Source organism: Hoplias malabaricus, chromosome 4 (genome assembly GCF_029633855.1).
Source record: "Hoplias malabaricus isolate fHopMal1 chromosome 4, fHopMal1.hap1, whole genome shotgun sequence".
Taxonomy (NCBI): Eukaryota; Metazoa; Chordata; class Actinopteri; order Characiformes; family Erythrinidae; genus Hoplias; species Hoplias malabaricus.
In genome coordinates this window covers 38,194,404-38,214,102 of record NC_089803.1, presented here as the reverse complement: position 1 = coordinate 38,214,102, position 19,699 = coordinate 38,194,404, and the positions used below count along the sequence as shown (strand labels likewise).

The 19,699-nt window shown below is 38.0% G+C and overlaps 1 protein-coding gene and 2 non-coding genes across 3 annotated transcripts; all 3 read left to right on the top strand.

Moving 5' to 3' along the window:
- Positions 1-334: 334 nt before the first annotated feature.
- Positions 335-18,952, top strand: nansb (N-acetylneuraminic acid synthase b). Its single transcript, XM_066668839.1, is given in 7 exon segments — positions 335-707; positions 16,428-16,534; positions 16,981-17,082; positions 17,084-17,200; positions 17,776-17,964; positions 18,373-18,768; positions 18,854-18,952. Coding segments are annotated over 7 exon segments (1,383 nt in total).
- Positions 8,896-9,036, top strand: LOC136695775 (U4 spliceosomal RNA). The gene has a single exon (XR_010802367.1). It is a non-coding gene; the product is annotated as a U4 spliceosomal RNA (small nuclear RNA).
- Positions 11,254-11,394, top strand: LOC136695774 (U4 spliceosomal RNA). The gene has a single exon (XR_010802366.1). It is a non-coding gene; the product is annotated as a U4 spliceosomal RNA (small nuclear RNA).
- Positions 18,953-19,699: the final 747 nt, after the last annotated feature.

Genomic DNA, 19,699 nt, shown 5'->3' with positions numbered 1-19,699 from the left:
CCCCTTGAACTTTTCAACCTTTTGCCACATTTCAGGCTTCAAACATAAAGATATAAAATTAAATTTTTTTGTGAAGAATCAACAAGTGGGACACAATCGTGAAGTGGAATAAAATTTATTGGATGTGTCAAACTTTTTTAACAAATAAAAAACTGAAAAGTGGGGCGTGCTATTATTCAGCCCCTTTACTTTCAGTGCAGCAAACTCACTCCAGAAGTTCAGTGAGGATCTCTGAATGATCCAATGTTGTCCCAAATGACTGTAATCAAGTCTCTGTATAAATGCACCTGCTCTGTGATAGTTTCAGGGTACTGTTCAAAGCGCAGAGAGCATCATGAAGACCAAGGAACACACCAGGCAGGTCCGAGATACTGTTGTGGAGATGTTTAAAGCTGGATTTGGATACAAAAAGATTTCCCAAGCTTTAAACATGCCAAGGAGCAAATCTGGCCTTTTTGGAAGAGTGGCAAGAGGAAAGCCATTTCTCAAAGATATCCATAAAAAGTCTCGTTTAAAGTTTGCCACAAGCCACCTGGGAGACACACCAAACATGTGGAAGAAGGTGCTCTGGTCAGATGAAACCAAAACCAATGCAACAATGCAAAACGATATGTTTGGCGTAAACGCAACACAGCTCATCACCCTGAACACACCATTCCCACTGTCAAACATGGTGGTGGCAGCATCATGGTTTGGGCCTGCTGTTCGTCAGCAGGGACAGGGAAGATGGTCAAACTTGATGGAAAGATGGATATGGCCAAATACAGGACAATTCTGGAAGAAAACCTGTTGGAGTCTGCAAGAGACCTGAGACTGGGACGGAGATTTATCTTCCAACAAGACAATGATCCAAAACATAAAGTCAAATCTACAATGGAATGGTTCATAAATAAACATATCCAGGTGTTGGAATGGCCAAGTCAAAGTCCAGACCTGAATCCAATCGAGAATCTGTGGAAAGAGCTGAAGACTGCTGTTCACAAATGCTCTCTATAGAACCTCAAGCTGTTTTGCAAGGAAGAATGGGCAAGAATTTCAGTCTCTCGATGTGCAAAACTGATAGAAACATACTCCAAGCGACTTGCAGCTGTAATTGCAGCAAAAAGTGGCGCTACAAAGTATTAACGCAAGGGGGCCGAATAATATTGCACGCCCCACTTTTCAGTTTTTTATTTGTTAAAAAAGTTTCACACATCCAATAAATTTCATTCCACTTCACGATTGTGTGCCACTTGTTGTTGATTCTTCACAAAAAATAAAAATTTTATATCTTTATGTTTGAAGCCTGAAATGTGGCATTTCCTTTAAAAAAAAGAGAAAGAATTCTGTAAATTGCTTTGCTTTGAAAATGATAAAAAGATATTCTGATGAAGCAATTTTTACCCATCACTTATGGTTACATATAAATGCAAAATAAATAAATAAATAAATAACCAGGAAACCTATATTAACTATTACAATCTGTATTTTTAAAAAATTGAGGCCAACTGAAAGGCTGAATCAAAGACGTGGCCTCATTTCAAGAATAAAAAAAAATGGAGTGACTGCTGACTGTGCTGATCTAAAGGATTGTAAACTGTCAGTCAAAGCACTGGCATCATAATTAAGAATTAGTCAGTGCACTGTCACAGAGACGGACAACTGTAGCTCACTGGGGAAAATCAAACTGACAACTTGACTGCTCAGGGAGATGGGAGACAGGTCTTCACTGCAGTAGAGAACCTGATATACCCCATATTACTTACAGAAAACAGAGGGGTAAGAATGTATGTATACTATATATGTCTAAATGTCTGTCAACACCTGCTCATCCAACACCTCTTAAATGAATACTATCAGTAAGATGTTTATACCCCCTTGGCTGCAGTTACAGATTCTACTGTTCTGGGCAGGATTTACAGACACTCACATACTGAAGATTCCTGTGAAAATTTAATAGGATTCAACCACAAAAATATTTATTCTGGATCAAAACGCCATTCCATATTATCCCTGTTGTCCTCAAGACTCAATTTCATTTCTCTGCAACCCAGTGCTGAGGGCAGAGGCTTTATAGAACACTAGTTTTCACTTAGCATTGAGCACTGTGACCACTGTAATCTGCTTTTCTATGGAAAGTCTACAGTGCATCTGTGAAAGTGAAAGTCTGTGCATACACAACTGATACACCAGAAAGTAGCAGAATTCACATGCAGGGTTATATTTATGTTATCTGAATAAATGTTTTAAGAAACTTTCTTATCCAACTTTTCTTCTGATATCAAGGGTATGTAACAGTCTCTCTAGTCTAGACCAAAACAGAAATTTCACACACATGTGAGAACAGACCCAAAGGTGCAAACAAGGCTCACACCTTTAATACACCTTAGGTGAATGAATACATGGAATAATATCTCCCAGCTTTCAGAAATATGTTGTACTCTGGTTTAACTGAGGTAGTGAGTCGAATCGGTCTGTGTTTTATGGAACTCCACATATTTGGTGCACAAAAGTTCTTGTTTTATTGAAACACAGTGGGTTTATTTTAATCAAATCAAAACTGCCAAGTGTAAACACGCCCTAATCAAGAGTTTATCTCTCCTTATGCCCCCACTGTTTTGTTTTACACTAGATGCTGGAATACTGCTGTATCGATATCATTCAATATTGGTGAGGTTAGATACTCATATCAGCTGGAAGATAGGTACTGGATCACAAACACAAAACATAAATGAATGAAAAATGCAGTGCCACTCCTCAGTTCAGTGCCAGGTTTTTTTTCTTCTGTAGCCTGATTAAAACAACAGGTTTCAGCATCTGTTCCTCTAAATGAGAAAGAGCCACAGCTCAGCTCACTGTGAGAGTCCATGAGTGAGAAGCAAGGAGCATAAGCTCTGAATTTTTACTTGGTTTTCTTTGTTCAGTTATGATTTTCATCATATTAATCAGTTTTCTTATTTCCATTTTCTTAAGACGTACCACAACATTAGAACATTTTTTGTTCCGTGTTTTTAGCATTTAGCAGGTCACAAGAAACTCTGTTTATATCTTTCACATTGTGTGGGGATTGGCAGAGGCACAGGTCCCCAAATGAATGAATATATACACTGATAAAGAGTTTTTTTCTCCCTCTTATGTCCCCTTTAATATTCCATATTAGAAAGTAATACCCAATTTGTGACGTGGAGAGATGGACTGATGTGAATAGTGGAAGGACATACAGGAGTGAAAATACAGTAATGTAAATTCCCCGAAGCAGTTTTATTTCACAGTGGACTAATGAGGTTCATTTATGAGCCTATGCAGGGGTGCTCAACCCTGCTCCTGCAAACCTAACCTCCTACTGAGCGTCAAAAACTATTTATAGCGATTCCATTTTAGTTCCAAACCTAATCACCAGGCCTGATTTCAATATTCTGATGCTCCTGAAGAACCTGATTAACTGGATCAGGTGGGTAAGATAACAGTTGGAGCTTAACTTTGCATGACAGGCTTTCAGGAGCAGGGTTACACACCTCATCTGCTTTTCTCATCCTACTATATTCTCTCTGGTCCCTGGCCTTTCTCCATAGGTTAATTTATTTCAATTATTATCAAATTACAAATTTGAAAAAAGTTGTAATTGAAATTTGTAAAATACCTTATGAGGTTGCAATCTAGCTTGCCCAACTCTGCTATACTCCAGATATCTGCACTTGCAGTCAATGGTAAAACATTCCTTCATTCATTATCTGTAAGCGCTTATCCAGTTCAGGGTCGCGATGGGTCCAGAACCTACCTGGAATCATTGGACGCAAGGCGGGAACACACACACACTAACACATTCACTCACACCTACGGACACTTTTGAGTCGACAGTCCTCTTACCAACGTGTGTTTTTGGACTGTGGGAGGAAACCAGAGCACCCAGAGGAAACCCACGCGGACACTGGGAGAAGACACCAAACTCCTCACAGACAGTCACCCGGAGCGGGAATCGAACCCACAACCTACAGGTCCCTGGAGCTATGTAACTGCGACACCACCAGACCACCATGCTGCCCAATGGTAAAACAAGCATGTAAAAAAAAACTCCATATCTTCTCTCTTGGGGAGCTATTAATTCCCTCTACAGGCCACAAGTGGTTGGCTGGGGGGAAAACTAAACACTTTCTTTTAGTGTCTAACACAAAAAAAAAATAAAAAATAAAAAATAAAAATACTGTAACATGCTAGCTATCTAGTCAGGACCCTTGAACACAACTATGTATTCTGGCAGCCAAGAACCTAAGGAAAAGAAATCCAAAACAGAAATCTTGGTAAATTTCACCAACTAAGAATTGGTGAGCATCCAAAAGAACTGGACACAGCTAAGTTGTCAGGTGAAAAAGTTGCAATGTATCTGATGCCACTGGTGTTTCTCCCATGACATCCCAGTCACAGTAGTCAAACCATTACATAACAATTTTAACCCAAAACACTATTTATAAAATTTTGAAAATGTTTCCACACCATTTACTAGCTGTCTGGAACGGCATCAGTTGTTTAGACAATGGAGAGAAATCAGAATGTTGAAAAGCATGAAAAGAAATGAGGCTGTTGCCCTCTTTCTGCTCCACGGGTGTGTAACATTGACTTGTTCTTGCTTTTACAGATTACTCAAATTTGAACTGACTCAAAATACAGTGACAATTGGATTATTACTCAGACATACTGTTCCAGCTTAAAAGAATGAACACAAACAGTGGGGGAAGTTTGTTTTGCTGTGAGAACAAAAGATCTCCAGAATTGTCTACATTACATTTTAGCGCAGCAGAGGTGGTAATCAATACTAGCACTCATATTCCTCCAGATGACTCAGTGTCTTGACCAGAAACACTGACTGACCAACAGCAATGCGAAGTTGTCAAATGTGGACCAGTTCAAATAAAGGATTTTGATTTTCCTCAGAAAGATGACAAAATCCTTTGTTGATATACTGTCAACAGTTCCTACATGAGAATGAAAAACAGGAAATGCATCAAAACTGGTTTGTTTGTTCACTGAGCAGAAATTCAGTATTTTGCATTCATGGCACAGTTTTTGAAAAAGGAACCAGCACTGTTCAGTTCTGACTGCAGGAAGTTAAAAATACAGACTGTACAAGGTGAATAAATATGGTATGTTGATATGAAATATAATAATAATAATAACAACAATAATAATAAAGGCCAAAAAGTCTTTAATTAGGGCTCCAAAAACACCCAGTCCTTCCCTTCATTGTATGATTAGTCTAAGTGTCAGATATATATATATATAATTATGCAAGGTGCATTGTAAAAGGTAGAAAGTACATATTCTGTAATAAAGTACCAGAATTCACTAATATAGTGCATTACTGAGGCTACATTGGTGTACATCAGATGTCAGTGATATTTTAATCTGTTTTACAGCTACTTTTGTAGCAAGTTTAAATGCCACTTTTCTAAAGATTTTAATGTTTTTTTGTCACTTGCTATTTACTGCCACTTTGGAACAGGCATTCAAGAGGACCTGACAGGTCTAAACAATCACTGACAGGCAATCAAGGCCATGGTTAATTAAAATCAACAATGCTCAACCACCTGGCTTCTTATGTGAGCAAATTGTAATGTGCATGTGCATAAATAAATTTAATATTATTTTAACCATAAGCATTCATTTCTTTCCTTAAAGGAGTTTACTCTAATCCCTTCTTATCTGAGATTCAAAAATCAACTTGGCCAAGAGATATATTTTGATATGTATTAAATTATGTCAGATGTTACTGATGTCCAAGGAATAACTTCAAAATGAAAAGCCACTGAAAGCTTAATTTTGATGGCCACTGATCTGAATACATTCCCTAAGCTAGTTATTTTATTCACTTCTTGTTCTGCAGTTTGCTTGAGACTAAAAGAAACCCGTTTTTAGACCATGACCAAAAAAAAAAAAAAAAAGACATTTACACAAAAGAAGAAGAAGAAGACATTTACACAAACACAAGACCATCACAGGGCATAACACACTTACACGTTTACTCGCCTTTGGGACACTTTGAATAGCCAATCCCCCTACCTGCAGGTGTGTTTTCAGACTGTGGGAGGAAACCGGAGCACCCGGCGGAAACCCATGCAGACACAAGGAGAACACACCAAACTCCTCACAGACAGTCACCCGGAGCAGGACTCGAACCCATAACCTCCAGGTCCCTGGTTTTTACTAGTCACATTCAATGAATCATAACTTTCATGTCTGACATACAACTACTGTTATGTGATTACATGACAAAATTTACCACAAAATTCAATTTGCAATAATTGTATTGGTAGCATGATAGTATCTCAAGCCATATCCTCAACTTTGTACTAAAATATTGTGCAAATTTCAAGGATGAAAGGAAAGAAATAATAATTGTGGCACAGAATGCCTGAAAGTAAATGGGGAGCCTACTTAAAACGTATTCAGCCTGAAATGATAATGCTTATAGCATCTTTCTTTTACATTAAAATTGTCATTTTTAAACACAATTCAATACACCCAACTATCCAATCTATGTGGATGTCAAATAAGAAAGAACAAAAGCAAGAAAGTAGTTCTGGTCTGTGACATTACTTGTAGTGTTAAAAGGCTGTCCGATTTTATTATTTTTATTAAGTTTGCAAGAAATATATGAGGGGCTTATTTTTTTACACAATAATGAGATTCATCAGTATTACAACCTACAAAGAACTTAAATCTTACTTGGCTCTAAACAACATGGATAGGCAGCAACATGATGCAAAAAAACAAACAAAACGTATTTAAACATGTAGCAAACAATGTGAACAGTTGATACATAGCCAATAATTGTATTTGTATTTTAAAAGACCAATGAACAGTTACATTAATAAAACCCTGCCCTGAATGTCTTCAGTGTTGAAATACAAAGAAGGAAATTAACATTTTCAAACATTGACACATTAATCCAATTCAAATATGCAGAGTACATAGGAGTAAACTCTGGCCTTGAAAGCTGGCAAATGCTTTAGCCAGAATGGATGCCATTACTCCACAGCAAGGGTCTGTATATGGGTGGGCTGGTACACCCAGAGAAATCTGCCCATCTAATTAAATAAAAATTAAATTGAAAATGTTACAGTCAGGGGTGCAGCAGGTAGTACCGCAGTTGTGGGTTCGATTCCCGCTCTGGGTGACTGTCTGTGAGTAGTTGATGTGTTCTCCCTGTGTTCACGTGGGTTTCCTCCGGGTGCTCCGGTTTCCTCCCACTGTCCAAAAACACACATTGGTAGGTGGATTGGTGACTCAAAAGTGTCCGTAGGTGTGAGTGGGTGAGTGAATGTGTGCGTGCGTGTGTTGCCCTGTGAAGGACTGGCTCCCCCTCCACTGTGTATTCCTGCCTTGGGCCCAATGATTCCAGGTAGGCTCTGGACCCACAGCGACCCTGAACTGGATAAGCGGTCACAGATAATGAATGAATGAATGAATGTTATAGCCATGGTTGTCCTTGTACCTGTCCCTTGTTACCCCTGTCTTAAGATTTTGACTAAGCTATTTGACCAGCTGAAATAACTGGTTTCCATCCTTAAAGATAGCCACAAGATTTTTGAAAGAGAATTAAATATAATCTGTATTACTAGTTTAAACCTGTAAGTAACACAAAATACAATATAGCATGTCCAGTAAAAAAGAAAAAAAAAACTAAGAGGGGTCTGGGTATTTTCAGGTAACATTGAAACGTTCTTGTACACAAACACTCAAGACATTTTATCATCTTCAAAATCACTGACTCCAGGCTGTTAAACTAAGCTTGTGATCCTATGGACGTTCGATAAACCCTATGTGTTAGATTGAATTACCCACGTCATCTATTTGGAGGAAGCGGGCCTCGCCTCGCCTCACCCATATCCCTGAAACCACAATGGGCAAATATAGTGAATGCGAGGTTTTAGTGAATGTTTATATATATGATATTCGTGTCGCTTTATCGCCATCTGGCGGTGTGCCAAAGTCAGGGCTGTTCAAACCGGAACAAAAATCATTTTGATTTGACTCATTCAAATTAACACACTTCCCCAAAACTGTTCTGAAAAACCTAACATCTAACGCATACCACATATTGTACACAACTTCAAACAATTGTGAAAAGGCAAACTTTCAGACTGCGGCTTCGTGTGCTCTCGTTTTTGTTAGTGATGATAAAGTATCAATACCTCAAAAAAAGTGTAGATTCTTCGGTTGTATGATTCTGATATTCGAAACTCTTGGAATCGATTCTGACACAGCGTACCAGTGCATTCAGAATCGCATTTTAACTTATTTATATAGATTTTATATCTCGTAATATATAAATCACTCCAGGTTCAACCATATAAAATATAAAATGGCTAAAACCTCTGTTTACTGCTAAACATTTAGCTATTTCTCTAACCGTTTATACAAACTTTGGATTCAATAGTGTCGACTCCCTCAAATCCAACTGCAAGAGTCGAATCAAATTCTATTAAGAAATTGGGTTTGTGTGTGTCGTCTGCATTAGGGACCGTGTGGAAATGACGGATTTAATTTATTTTATAATTTAAATATATTTGACCTAAGAACAAAATGTAGTTTGGTTACACGAAATCATAAGAATGAATCAGTCAGTGGGTTACGTCTTTGTTTTACTGATCACGTAAAAACAGCCTAGTCCTCATTGGTCTCCCTGTGCGTGTCTCCGCCCCTCGTGGATCCCCACAATGCATTGCGCAGCAGTGAAGAGTTGTTTTAACGGGTTTATTAATAAGACACAGCGACTAGAAAAATGTCATTTTTCTACAGAATGATTGTAGATGAAGTAAACCCGTTAATCCCTCTGTGGGCGGCAGCACGAGGCTCCTCACCGTCTTCGGGAAGCGGAGCCGCTGTGCTGTGGAGCTCGGGGTCGCGAAGATGAGCTCCAGCTTTGCGCAGTGGCAGTATCGTAGCCTATGAGGTTTATCCGAGGCGCGATTATTGCTAGTTGAAAACTTTACCCAATACCCCGCCGTGACGACTTGAAATATAGTCGGCACTGGCAATTTTTGACGGTCTCTAAGGAGACTTCAAACCGCTGTGAAAAAAATTAGATCTCTGAGAACTGTCTTAAGCAATATTTAGTAAACTTTGTAGAAGGGTTTCAGATATACCATAGCCAGTGTCAGCTATGAAACAGCAGAAAATAATATTTTACTATAAAAATAAAAATGTAATTTAATAGAGACTATATCACAGACATCAATTAAACACTAGAAATGTGCCGATTTACATGTCTAATGTATAGCGTTACATATTGTATAATATTTGTGTGTAGAAGACATTTTCAATGACCAGTGTATTGAACTATGTATTTGTTTCTAAGTAATATGCGTTTGTGTGGTGAGTGTGCGAACACTAGAGGACGCCACTGAGCCGCTTTTAAGGATCACCATTACACCACTTGACCTTCTATTCAGATTTTCCTTTTACCAAATTCACTAAAAATAGTGAAATACATGTTTTTTAACAACATTAGAATATTTCCCAAATTACAGGGGGAAATCCGGAAGAGTGAGGTATTTTGTAGGAAACAATTGTGGACTCTGATGACCGTCAGAAGCACCTTCAAATTACATGTTAATTTAGAAGAAAAAAAAAATAATAATAATAATATATATATATATATATACATTTATACAAAATAACATTTTTAATTGGTGGGCCAATTTTTGTTTACATGCAGTTTGCCAGTACCATAGGGCAACTCTGACAGGAGTGGCTCACGTCCACATGCTCTCTTGTTCATTTATGAAATATCATGTAAAACATCATAGATTTAATATGTTGACAACACATACACATCATACCAGTCATTACATTTGTATGAAAACAACAACAACTTTATAAAATTCTTACACACATCAATTCATTAAATAATTAAAATGATGCACATTCTGCCTATTGGTCAATTTATTTTACAATTTTTCAAATAATATAAAATATAAAATAAGTGGGATAGATATACAGGCTTTTGTGCTACGTATTTTTATGTATTTCTCTCAATCTTTCTTTTTTGTTTTCTAATTAGTGATTTCCAATATTTAATTGGGCTCCATCCAATGAACAAATTAACCTTAGGCCATACCTAACTCAACATACAACACAGCTCCTTGTTCAGACGTTAGTAATCTCCCTATTGCAACGCCCTCCTGACAGGTCTTCCGGCCTGTGCTGTGAGACCGCTACAGATGATCCAGAATGCTGCAGCACGCCTGGTCTTCAACCAGCCTAAAAGAGCACATGTCACGCCCCTATTAGTTGAGCTGCATTGGCTACCCTTAGCTGCTCGCATCGAATTTAAATCACTAATGATGGCCTTCAGAGTATTCACTGGTTCTGCTCCCATCTACCTCAATAGACTCTTAAAACCATAGGTTAGCGCCCGCCCTCTCTGTTCCTCAAAGAAGCGCCAACTAACACGACCAACCCCCCGTAAAGGTCAGTTGAGGCTATTCTCATCTCTGGTACCACGCTGGTGGAACGAGCTTCCAAGCACTATCAGAGCAACAGAAACCTTCTCCGCATTCAAGAAATCATTGAAAACCAAGCTTTTCCGAGAGTATCTTTTGCATTGAAAGTCTTTCTTTAATGCACTTATTACTTCCTGGCATATTGCACTCAATGTAAGGTGTAATTGTATAATTTGTGCTGTAGTTTGAATGTTAGATCCTCTTTTGTAAGTCGATTTGGATAAAAGCGTCTGCCAAATGCATAAATGTAAATGTAAATGAACCTGCACTGTGCATAAACAGGCTGTGGTTCTTCTTAGGGACTAAGAGAGTAAAAACGGTTTTAATTACATAGCTAAAGCAGTGGCTGCTTTATTCTCGAGTTGACTATGAACAGTGGAAGGAGGAGGTACTGTTTGAGTCACAACGCATCTTCGCGGAAACTCTCCATTCTTACTTTTCTTCAGAGCCCAGTCCTGACGGGCGGAGAGAGAGGCCGTAGACATAAAGTATAATCAGGTTTACAGAACAACACAGCCTCGTCCTCATTGGTCTCCCTGTGCGTGTCTCCGCCCCTCGTGGATCCCCACAATGCACTGCGCAGCAGTGAAGAGTTGTTTTAACGGGTTTATTAATAAGACACAGCGACTAGAAAAATGTCATTTTTCTACAGAATGATTGTAGATGAAGTAAACCCGTTAATCCCTCTGTGGGCGGCAGCGCGGGGCTCCTCACCGTCTTCGGGAAGCGGAGCCGCTGTGCTGTGGAGCTCGGGGTCGCGAAGATGAGCTCCAGCTTTGCGCAGTGGCAGTATCGTAGCCTATGAGGTTTATCCGAGGCGCGATTATTGCTAGTTGAAAACTTTACCCAATACCCCGCCGTGACGACTTGAAATATAGTCGGCACTGGCAATTTTTGACGGTCTCTAAGGAGACTTCAAACCGCTGTGAAAAAAATAGATGAACATTGTCAGCTTTTTAAACGTTAGTCGTGAACTTGCTGAGCTGTTAAAGCTGGGGACTGATCTGTTCAGCTCCGGCCGCTTTCCTTGCTTAATTTCACCTCTGCAGTCTCTGAAAGGGTTCGCTGATCCGTTGAATCAGGTCAGGAGTGGGGAAATTAATAAAATATACGGGACAGTGTCCGACCAGGATCTAGAAACACAGTATTTCCCAGTTAACGCTGTTAATAAAGTGTCTCAATGAACGAGAGTAAGACAATTTTGCCGTGGTTTTCTCTGAGACTAGGTCATGAAATAACAGCCTGTTCTGAACGTGAAGCGGATTTAAGATATAGTGTGAAAGCAGAGGTAGAAAGGCTCCTAGAGAGATCAGTGACCAACGGCTGCAACCTGAGTGATCCCGTAAGAGCACCTTAACAACAGCACTGATATTTAAGATTACCACAGTTCTTTAAACCCCTACATCAGCACATTTTACCTGACAGGAATCCAATAATCAAACGATTGACTAAATAATTAGGTAATTAAAAGATTCATAATTTGATTCAAAAGCATTTCAGAGGATGTTTACTCACCAATTGCTAGCTCCTCATTCGGTGTTGGTAATAAAAAATAAAATAAAAATCAAAAACAAATTTTATTCCACCTCCAAATGTTGAAAAGCATGAAAAAACGAGGATATTGCTCTATTCTTGAGCCATAGGTAGGTCATTTTGACCAATTTTTGGTCTGTAGCTGGAACTGACTATAAATTTAGGAGAGCGCTAACTACATGAAAGTAAACAAAGAGTGAAAATGCAACAAAACTAAACTTGAGTTTCAAATGAGTTTCTGTGGGAAATCAAACAGTGAATAAAAATTTACAGACAAAGATGGAATGGTTGAAGAAAAAAACGATATTGTTTATAAATGGTTGAAGTTTAATAATCGTGGCGTTTTTGAAAGTTAACAAACAACCCAAAGAATAACAATTAATAACAATAATAAATAATATTAACAAGATAATACATTAAAACAATTAAATAATAATAAAATTAATTGTGGTTCTTCACAGAACTGTAAGAACTCTGGAGAACAGAGCTTCTGTGGTTGTTACTCTAGCGCAAACCTGGGCATTGTACGGCCCCCGGGCCGCATACGGCCCTTTGATTGACTCTGACCGGCCCGTGTAACGTTAATTGGAAATGACAAAAACATATTTTCTTATTTTACCTGATGCATGGACTGAAGCTGCATTGCTTTTATTTTGAAGTTGTTTTTTATTTACGTACATGATGACGCAAAACGTATATTGAGGCATGAGCGTGTCACTAGCAAGTCACAAGACGACTTTAGCCCTCAGAAATGTTTGCTCATGCTAAAAAAAGAAAGGTAGATGCCGAATGCAGGGTTTTCAACAAAAATTGGACTGCTAAGTATTTATTTACTGAAGTGAGAGGTAAAGCCGTGTGTTTAGTTTGCGGGGAGCAGATCGCCGTGTTTAAGGACTACAATTTGAGTCGGCATTACGAGACGAAACACGGGGAGAAATACAAGAACGTGACTGATGCTGAAAGGGCGCGGACATCGGAAGCTTTGCTAGCTAAACTGCAAAAGCAGCAAGGCGTTTTTTACCAAGCTTCTTTTTTTATTTTTATTTGCATGTTTAGCGTGTTTTTATGATGCCGTTTTAGTGATTAATTGCCTTTCCCATTGTTTTGTGAAATTCGCTTGAATAAATTACATTTTTTGGAAGGCAACCTCATGTTTTCATTGCTTAATTATAACATATACTCTTACCAGCTTGTCAAAACAATGCTATTTACTGCTTTTTACAACGAAGTACAGTTAATATTATGCAGAATTGAGATCAGCCTTTTGGCCGGCCCTCCACAATATTTTCTGTTTCTCATGTGGCCCCATGGAAAAAATAATTGCCCACCCCTGCTCTAGAGTCAGCACTGCAGAAACAGGACAATGCTGTAAAAAATGAATTACATTCTGCAACAGTAAGAGGCGACTCAAAGCAAAATACCAAGTTTTACCTAGTGTTCCTTTAAGATAATTATATACTGAGATTAAAATCATAATATTCTGAAAATAAAAACACTGGGCTTTGAGACTCCAGATTCCTACAGTAAAAATATATGCCTGTCATTCCCTGTGAATCAAAACCGTGCTCTTTAGTATGGAGTCAAAAAAGGGTCAAAAAGATTTTGAGTTTGCAAAACAATACTCACAAATGTAACGGACTTTGTAACTGCGTTTGAGCAACTACATTCACGTAAAACTAAGATCCACAAATGTATTGGAATGCAAAAATTTAAAACAACAACTACAATAATAATAATTTAAATTCACAAATGTGTAAAAAAGATTTGCATTTGTAAATCAAGTGTCGTGAATGTGTGAATCAGTACCTTCTCAAACGGCTTAAAATGTGCAAGAGCAATCCTTTTTAAGGTTCCAGATGTGACAGTGGGAGTTCTTGAATGAGGTGGAAAAAATCCACACATTCGCCTTCTCTGCTGCGTGGGCGAATCTCTTTTTTCAGTTGCGGATTTAAGACCCTGTTTTGACGACCAATTGATGGACCAATAGGAAAGCTTTAACTTGACCAATCAGATCGCGAGGTTTGTTTAATCAATCGGAGCACTGATTTGTTGCTGTTAATTATAGTGCTTTTTTAAAAACCCGTATGCATATTGCGAAGCGAAATATTTAGAGGTGGAAATCTGAAGACGTAAATTCAAAAGCAATAAAATTCAGATGCATGATTTCAGTGCAAAAAAAAAATCAGTGCTACAAATTCAAAGGTAGTAATATTTCAAAGCCTGATGACAAAGATTGGCTTCCATACAAGTATTTCTGGGAGTATTGCTGTTGTAGACCTTCAAGTCGATTCTCCTTTGTTGAGGTTATGCCGTTGCACGTGCTCTCTCACTCGCTTTTCTCTCTGATTCAAAGCAGGAACTCGACTCAACCTCCGACTCTGACTCAGACTTTATCGCTTACCCTGACTCTGACTGTGACTGTACTCTCACTGTAACTACCGTATTGGCTCGATCTACGCGGGCTTTTCACGGGTTCCTTAGGTCCCTCCTCAGGGGGAGGAGCCTGCGCTCTGATTGGACCCTGAGGGTTTGGCTGAGCAGCTGGTGATTGGTCCACAGTGTTTCAGTCACAGTTTAGTCCTGAGGCTCTGACTTCTGGATTTGGTGGGAATGGAGACAAAGGCCCTTAGACCAAGTCACTAATTATTCATTCCACTTATTGAAAATTTGTGGATAGAACATATTTGAGTAGATTGATATATAGTCTTTTGGTGTGTTATTCCACAGAGCGTTGTACATAGCGTATACACAAAACAGTTTTAGCACAAATACAAGATAATACAAGAAGGGAAGGGTTTCTTCCAGTTAGGATCCTCATCCAACTGTTTCTAACCAAGCGTCGCTCGTGAAAACAGAAATAACACACATTCATCTTTACAAATCTAGGTTAGGTTATATCAGGGATTTCAAGAATGTAAGGGGTTTGTGAAATGCTCCGACCTTGATTAACAAGTTCAAAAGTCACAGGAAGGAAACTGTTTTAGGAAATTGTTACAGACAACAGAGTACCAGACTTATTTTGATGTTGCGTTGCGTTGCAGTTCAGAGCGGCCACTGGAGGGTGCTCTTGTTCCATGTGGGAGCACAGTTGTCCTGGATGCTTCAGTCAGGAAACTCCTTTTGACTTTTATGTATTATCCCTGTTATCAATTTATTTGGAAAGTCTCAGTGTCTGCTTGTAATATCCTTTCCATATAGAACATGGGAAAAGAGATTTAATTTCTTTTTTAATATAGACATTCCATGGTTTGATCAGAAAGACAGGCTGTCTTGATCAAGTCCTTGTGAATAACAGTGGTGAGTGAGTCATCTGGCAGACCCCTAAGTGACGAGATTATCTCGGATGTATTTCGCGGTGTGAGGAGAACAGTTCTTTGTCCATTAATATAGACTGGTTCCATTCAAAGGGATTGGGGGAATGTCTCCTCTTTGATGTTCTAGAAGGCAGCAGATGGTGGCTTGGCCACATGATCTGTTTGTGATCTTGGAATAAACAAGAGGTCCTAGCTGGAGACATCTTAATTAACTTGAGAGAGATTTAATAAAAAAAAAGAAAATCAGGACCTGAGTCCACTACAACTATGACTCTTTCCTGACTATTCATATGGCTTTTGCACTGTCCTGGTTAAAACATACAGCAGATCTGAAGTGATGTAGCCTTGGTTCCTTACGCTGCCTTGTGACTAATGTGTTTAACTATCAGTACTTTACTGCTTTTTACACAATGTAATCTGTTTTAGTTTAACACCACTATAATATTCGAAACCTACTTTTGTGAAAATAAATGAATACAAATAAGTTACATTTTACTTATTTTATTCTAATTAATTTATCAAATTATTTTTTAGGGCCAGTCCATCAAAGGACTATTTGTTACATTTGTGAATATATATATATATAAATAAAACAATTTGGGAACAAAATTAAACAGTGCTTTAAATAAGTAAAACCAACACATATAAATGACATAAATTAGCTCATAAATATACAGGATATAGAAATAAAACAAGACATCTTGTAATAACGATATACTATCTCACAACGGCAAATTTCTCAGTATGTCATTACTGAGCTCTTATATATTATCATGTGTGGTAGCAATATGCTTCCATTACTTTTATCATTATTGTTATTATTTTTGAATTCATTAACTCATTTTCCATTTTCTGTTAATGTAGGGTTAATACATTTATACATTTGAATTTGAGAAGGATGAATATTTCTAAGAGGAAGAGGAAGAACAATGTGTCACGTGTCTTTTGTATACAATCTTGAAACATCTGTGCAGTGTGCGGGCAGAACATTGGAGGCCTATGGATTGTCATTGTAGTAAGCCTTTTCAGCGAGTGTCAGCTCGGTAGTGTGAGGATCTCAGATTACAGGATCAAAGTCTAAATATTAATGCATAATCAGTGTTGAAGATACCTGCCGAGTTTCAAGTTTGCCCAGGAAGAAGAATCGGGGGCTCCAACCCCTGTTTTCTCATCACAGAGATCGGTCAGAATCATCAAAGAGATGATTAGAAAGGTATTGTAACATAGATGTATTTATTTTCCCTTTAAGACTGTAATAGGACTGAAACTAAATGTGACTAGTGATTAGAAATGTAGAAACATACAGTCTATTCCCAGCAGGTACACAGTTTTACATATTTCCATCACTGTTTACATCAGTTTAAAATGACCTGCTTACAGTAGATACAGTCAAATATGAAGACACCATCTTGTGGAGTCTGTTATAAAGCACAAAGTCGAAACACAAGACACACTGTACTCACCCAATGTTTTTATTGAATGGAATATAACTCCATCTCCTGCCTGCTTCCAGTCATTAATATAGAGCAATATGACGACATGCAACTCCTAAACTGTCTCAATTTTTCCTCTCCTCCTCCTCCTGTTTAATCCATCTATTTTTCAACCCTTTCCTCTCCCTCCTCTTCTCTCTCTGCTGTTCCCGCCCTCAGGCGTGTGGGGTGGACTGTGTGAAGTTTCAGAAGAGTGAGCTTGAACACAGGTTCACAAAGCATACTCTAGAGCGCGCATACTCCTCTCCTCACTCCAGGGGTAAACACATACGGGGCCCATAAGCGCCATCTTGAGTTCAGCCATGAACAGTACAGAGAGCTGCAGCACTTCTCCGCAGAGGAGGGCATCTTTTTCACTGCATCAGCAATGGATGATAAATAATAATTATTATTTATGGGCAATTATTAGTGAGCAATTAATAATAATAAAAATACATCTATAAATAACGTATTAGGCAAATCAAACATTAATATAAAACGTTATTATAAATATGCCAGCTTTAATACTTAAGCATATATATAGTACAATCCTGGTCAATAAACCATGAGAGCAAAATCAAACATCCCTCATTATTTGTAATTGAGGTAAAATGTTCAGTTAGTCGTGATATTCAGTTGCCGTCATATCACCCAACACAAACCAAAATGTGTTAAGGCTTTTGCAGTCATTAAGGTACCAAGGTTTGCTTTGATATATTTCTTTTAGACAAAGTTTCAAACATGTTTCCTGGGAAAACATGAGATTTTGTTCTTATCTTCAATGGCAAATTCGTTTATTTTTTCTGTTTTAGGTTTTTGCCATGGTATCATATTGGTGTCAGGATATTTAGGCATTACATAGACGTCATAATTTTGGTATTGTGAGAACACTGGTATAAATTACTACAACTAGGCACTATATTTTCAAATATTTTTATATAATATAAAATGAGACAAAGATGTTCTGTACTAAAGGTGTATCAGAGCACCTCATCTGCTCTGTTTCTAGCTCGACCCATGGTGATATCTAGTGGTATGCAGACAATGGAGACCATTAGCTGTTTTTATGACATGTTGAAGCAGCACAACCCAAACCTTACCTTCCTGCAGTGCACCAGTGCCTACCCACTTCCTACAGAGTATATCAACCTCTGCATCATCACAGTGAGATACCTTTACTCATTCCTGATAACATACACTTCATTCCTGATAACATATGCTTCAGACATACACTGTTCTGCACTTCCTGGAAGGGCCCCAGTGTTTTTATTTTAATTATTATTCCCTAATTAAGTACCAGATACTTTCAAACCAGGTTAAACTTGTATTCCCCCAATTATTGCTGTTGTACCACTGACCAAACTATTTATAAAGCCAAGCACCAAATTCTGAAGGCTACAAAGGGAAACACATAGAAAAGAATACAACAGATGAGCAAAGAATATTGCCAAACATTAGAGTACAGCAGAGTAGAACAGAAGAATATAGTACAGAAATATATAATCTAACAGAACTGAACCAAACCAAACAGTAATTAATGTCTCTGGAACGTCATTCTCTTTATCAGTACAGGAAATCCAGAGGGAATTCCCTGACAATCTGATCGGCTACTCCGGTCATGAAGAGGGAACCTGTGTATCTGTGACTGCTGTTGCCATGGGGGCAAAGGTTGTGGAGCGACATGTGACCCTAGACAAGAGCTGGAAGTGTAGTGACCATGCAGCGTCTCTGGAGCCGTCAGAGCTGGCAGTACTAGTGAGAGAGATCCAGACAGTGGAACTTGCTCTGGGTTCTCCAGTTAAACAGATGTTGCCTGGCGAAGCTTCCTGTCACAGTAAGGTCAGATATTTCACTCTACACTCCAGAGTCCAGTATGGGCCCTCAGAGCACACTGTACACCAATGCTGTCCACTTCTACCATTTTTCTTGTTTCATATCCCAAACAGGCCTTATTCATATACATCTAAAGTTTCAAACAAACAGGCAGCTTATGCTACTGTGCTTTTAGACATGTCAAAGCATTTGACCGTTAGTTTCCACGTAGTGTACTGAGAATATCTTCAAACTAGTGGGTATGAAAATCACAATGGAGTTACAGAAGGATGACACCATCACTAGAGACATATTTGACTTTAATTGGGTTTATCTATGATTAATAAATTTGTCATTCTTTGATGTATTTTTTAAATAAGATTTAAAATTGTTAATTCTGTTTTCGATTGAAATATATAAGTACCATTAATTTTTATATTATATGGACAACTGCATATTTATGATTAATTTGAGATTATGGAGCTGATATTTATGTAATTTGTGCTTGGATTTATGACACTGTACAGACTTGATTTTGCAATAGAAATGCCACTACACTTGTTTATCCTGTAATGTTGCGGGCTAATTAATAGACAACCTTTGGTTTGTGCTAAATAAGTTTTCCTTGTCTTATTTTTAAGGACCTTTCTTAAAATGTGTACATTTTTACATTTACACTTTTTTAATTCATGATGTTGGTTTTGTACCTGATATGTAATAAATAAAAATGTGCTTTTTGAAAGCCCTTTTGGTTGCAGACTGTGTATTAAGTAGCCTCAAAAAACAAATAAATAAATAAATAAATAAATAAGTATATAAAAAAAATGCTCATATCAGACTGAGATTCTAAAAGTTTCATAGTTCCATTTTGTCAATTTTATTCTAGTCTTTCCTGAGGTGCAATAATAGACTATTTTTTATATGGTTTTGTGTACAAAAAAGCTTTTATTGCATAGCAAGCCTTAGCTCTTTTGGTTGCTTTGTCTTCCTATTAGTAATGATCTCTGATGCACAAGTTGTGTGAAATGGAACAAAGTTCACTGCAAGCTGGTGTCAAAACAGTGACAATACACAATGCTCATCAACT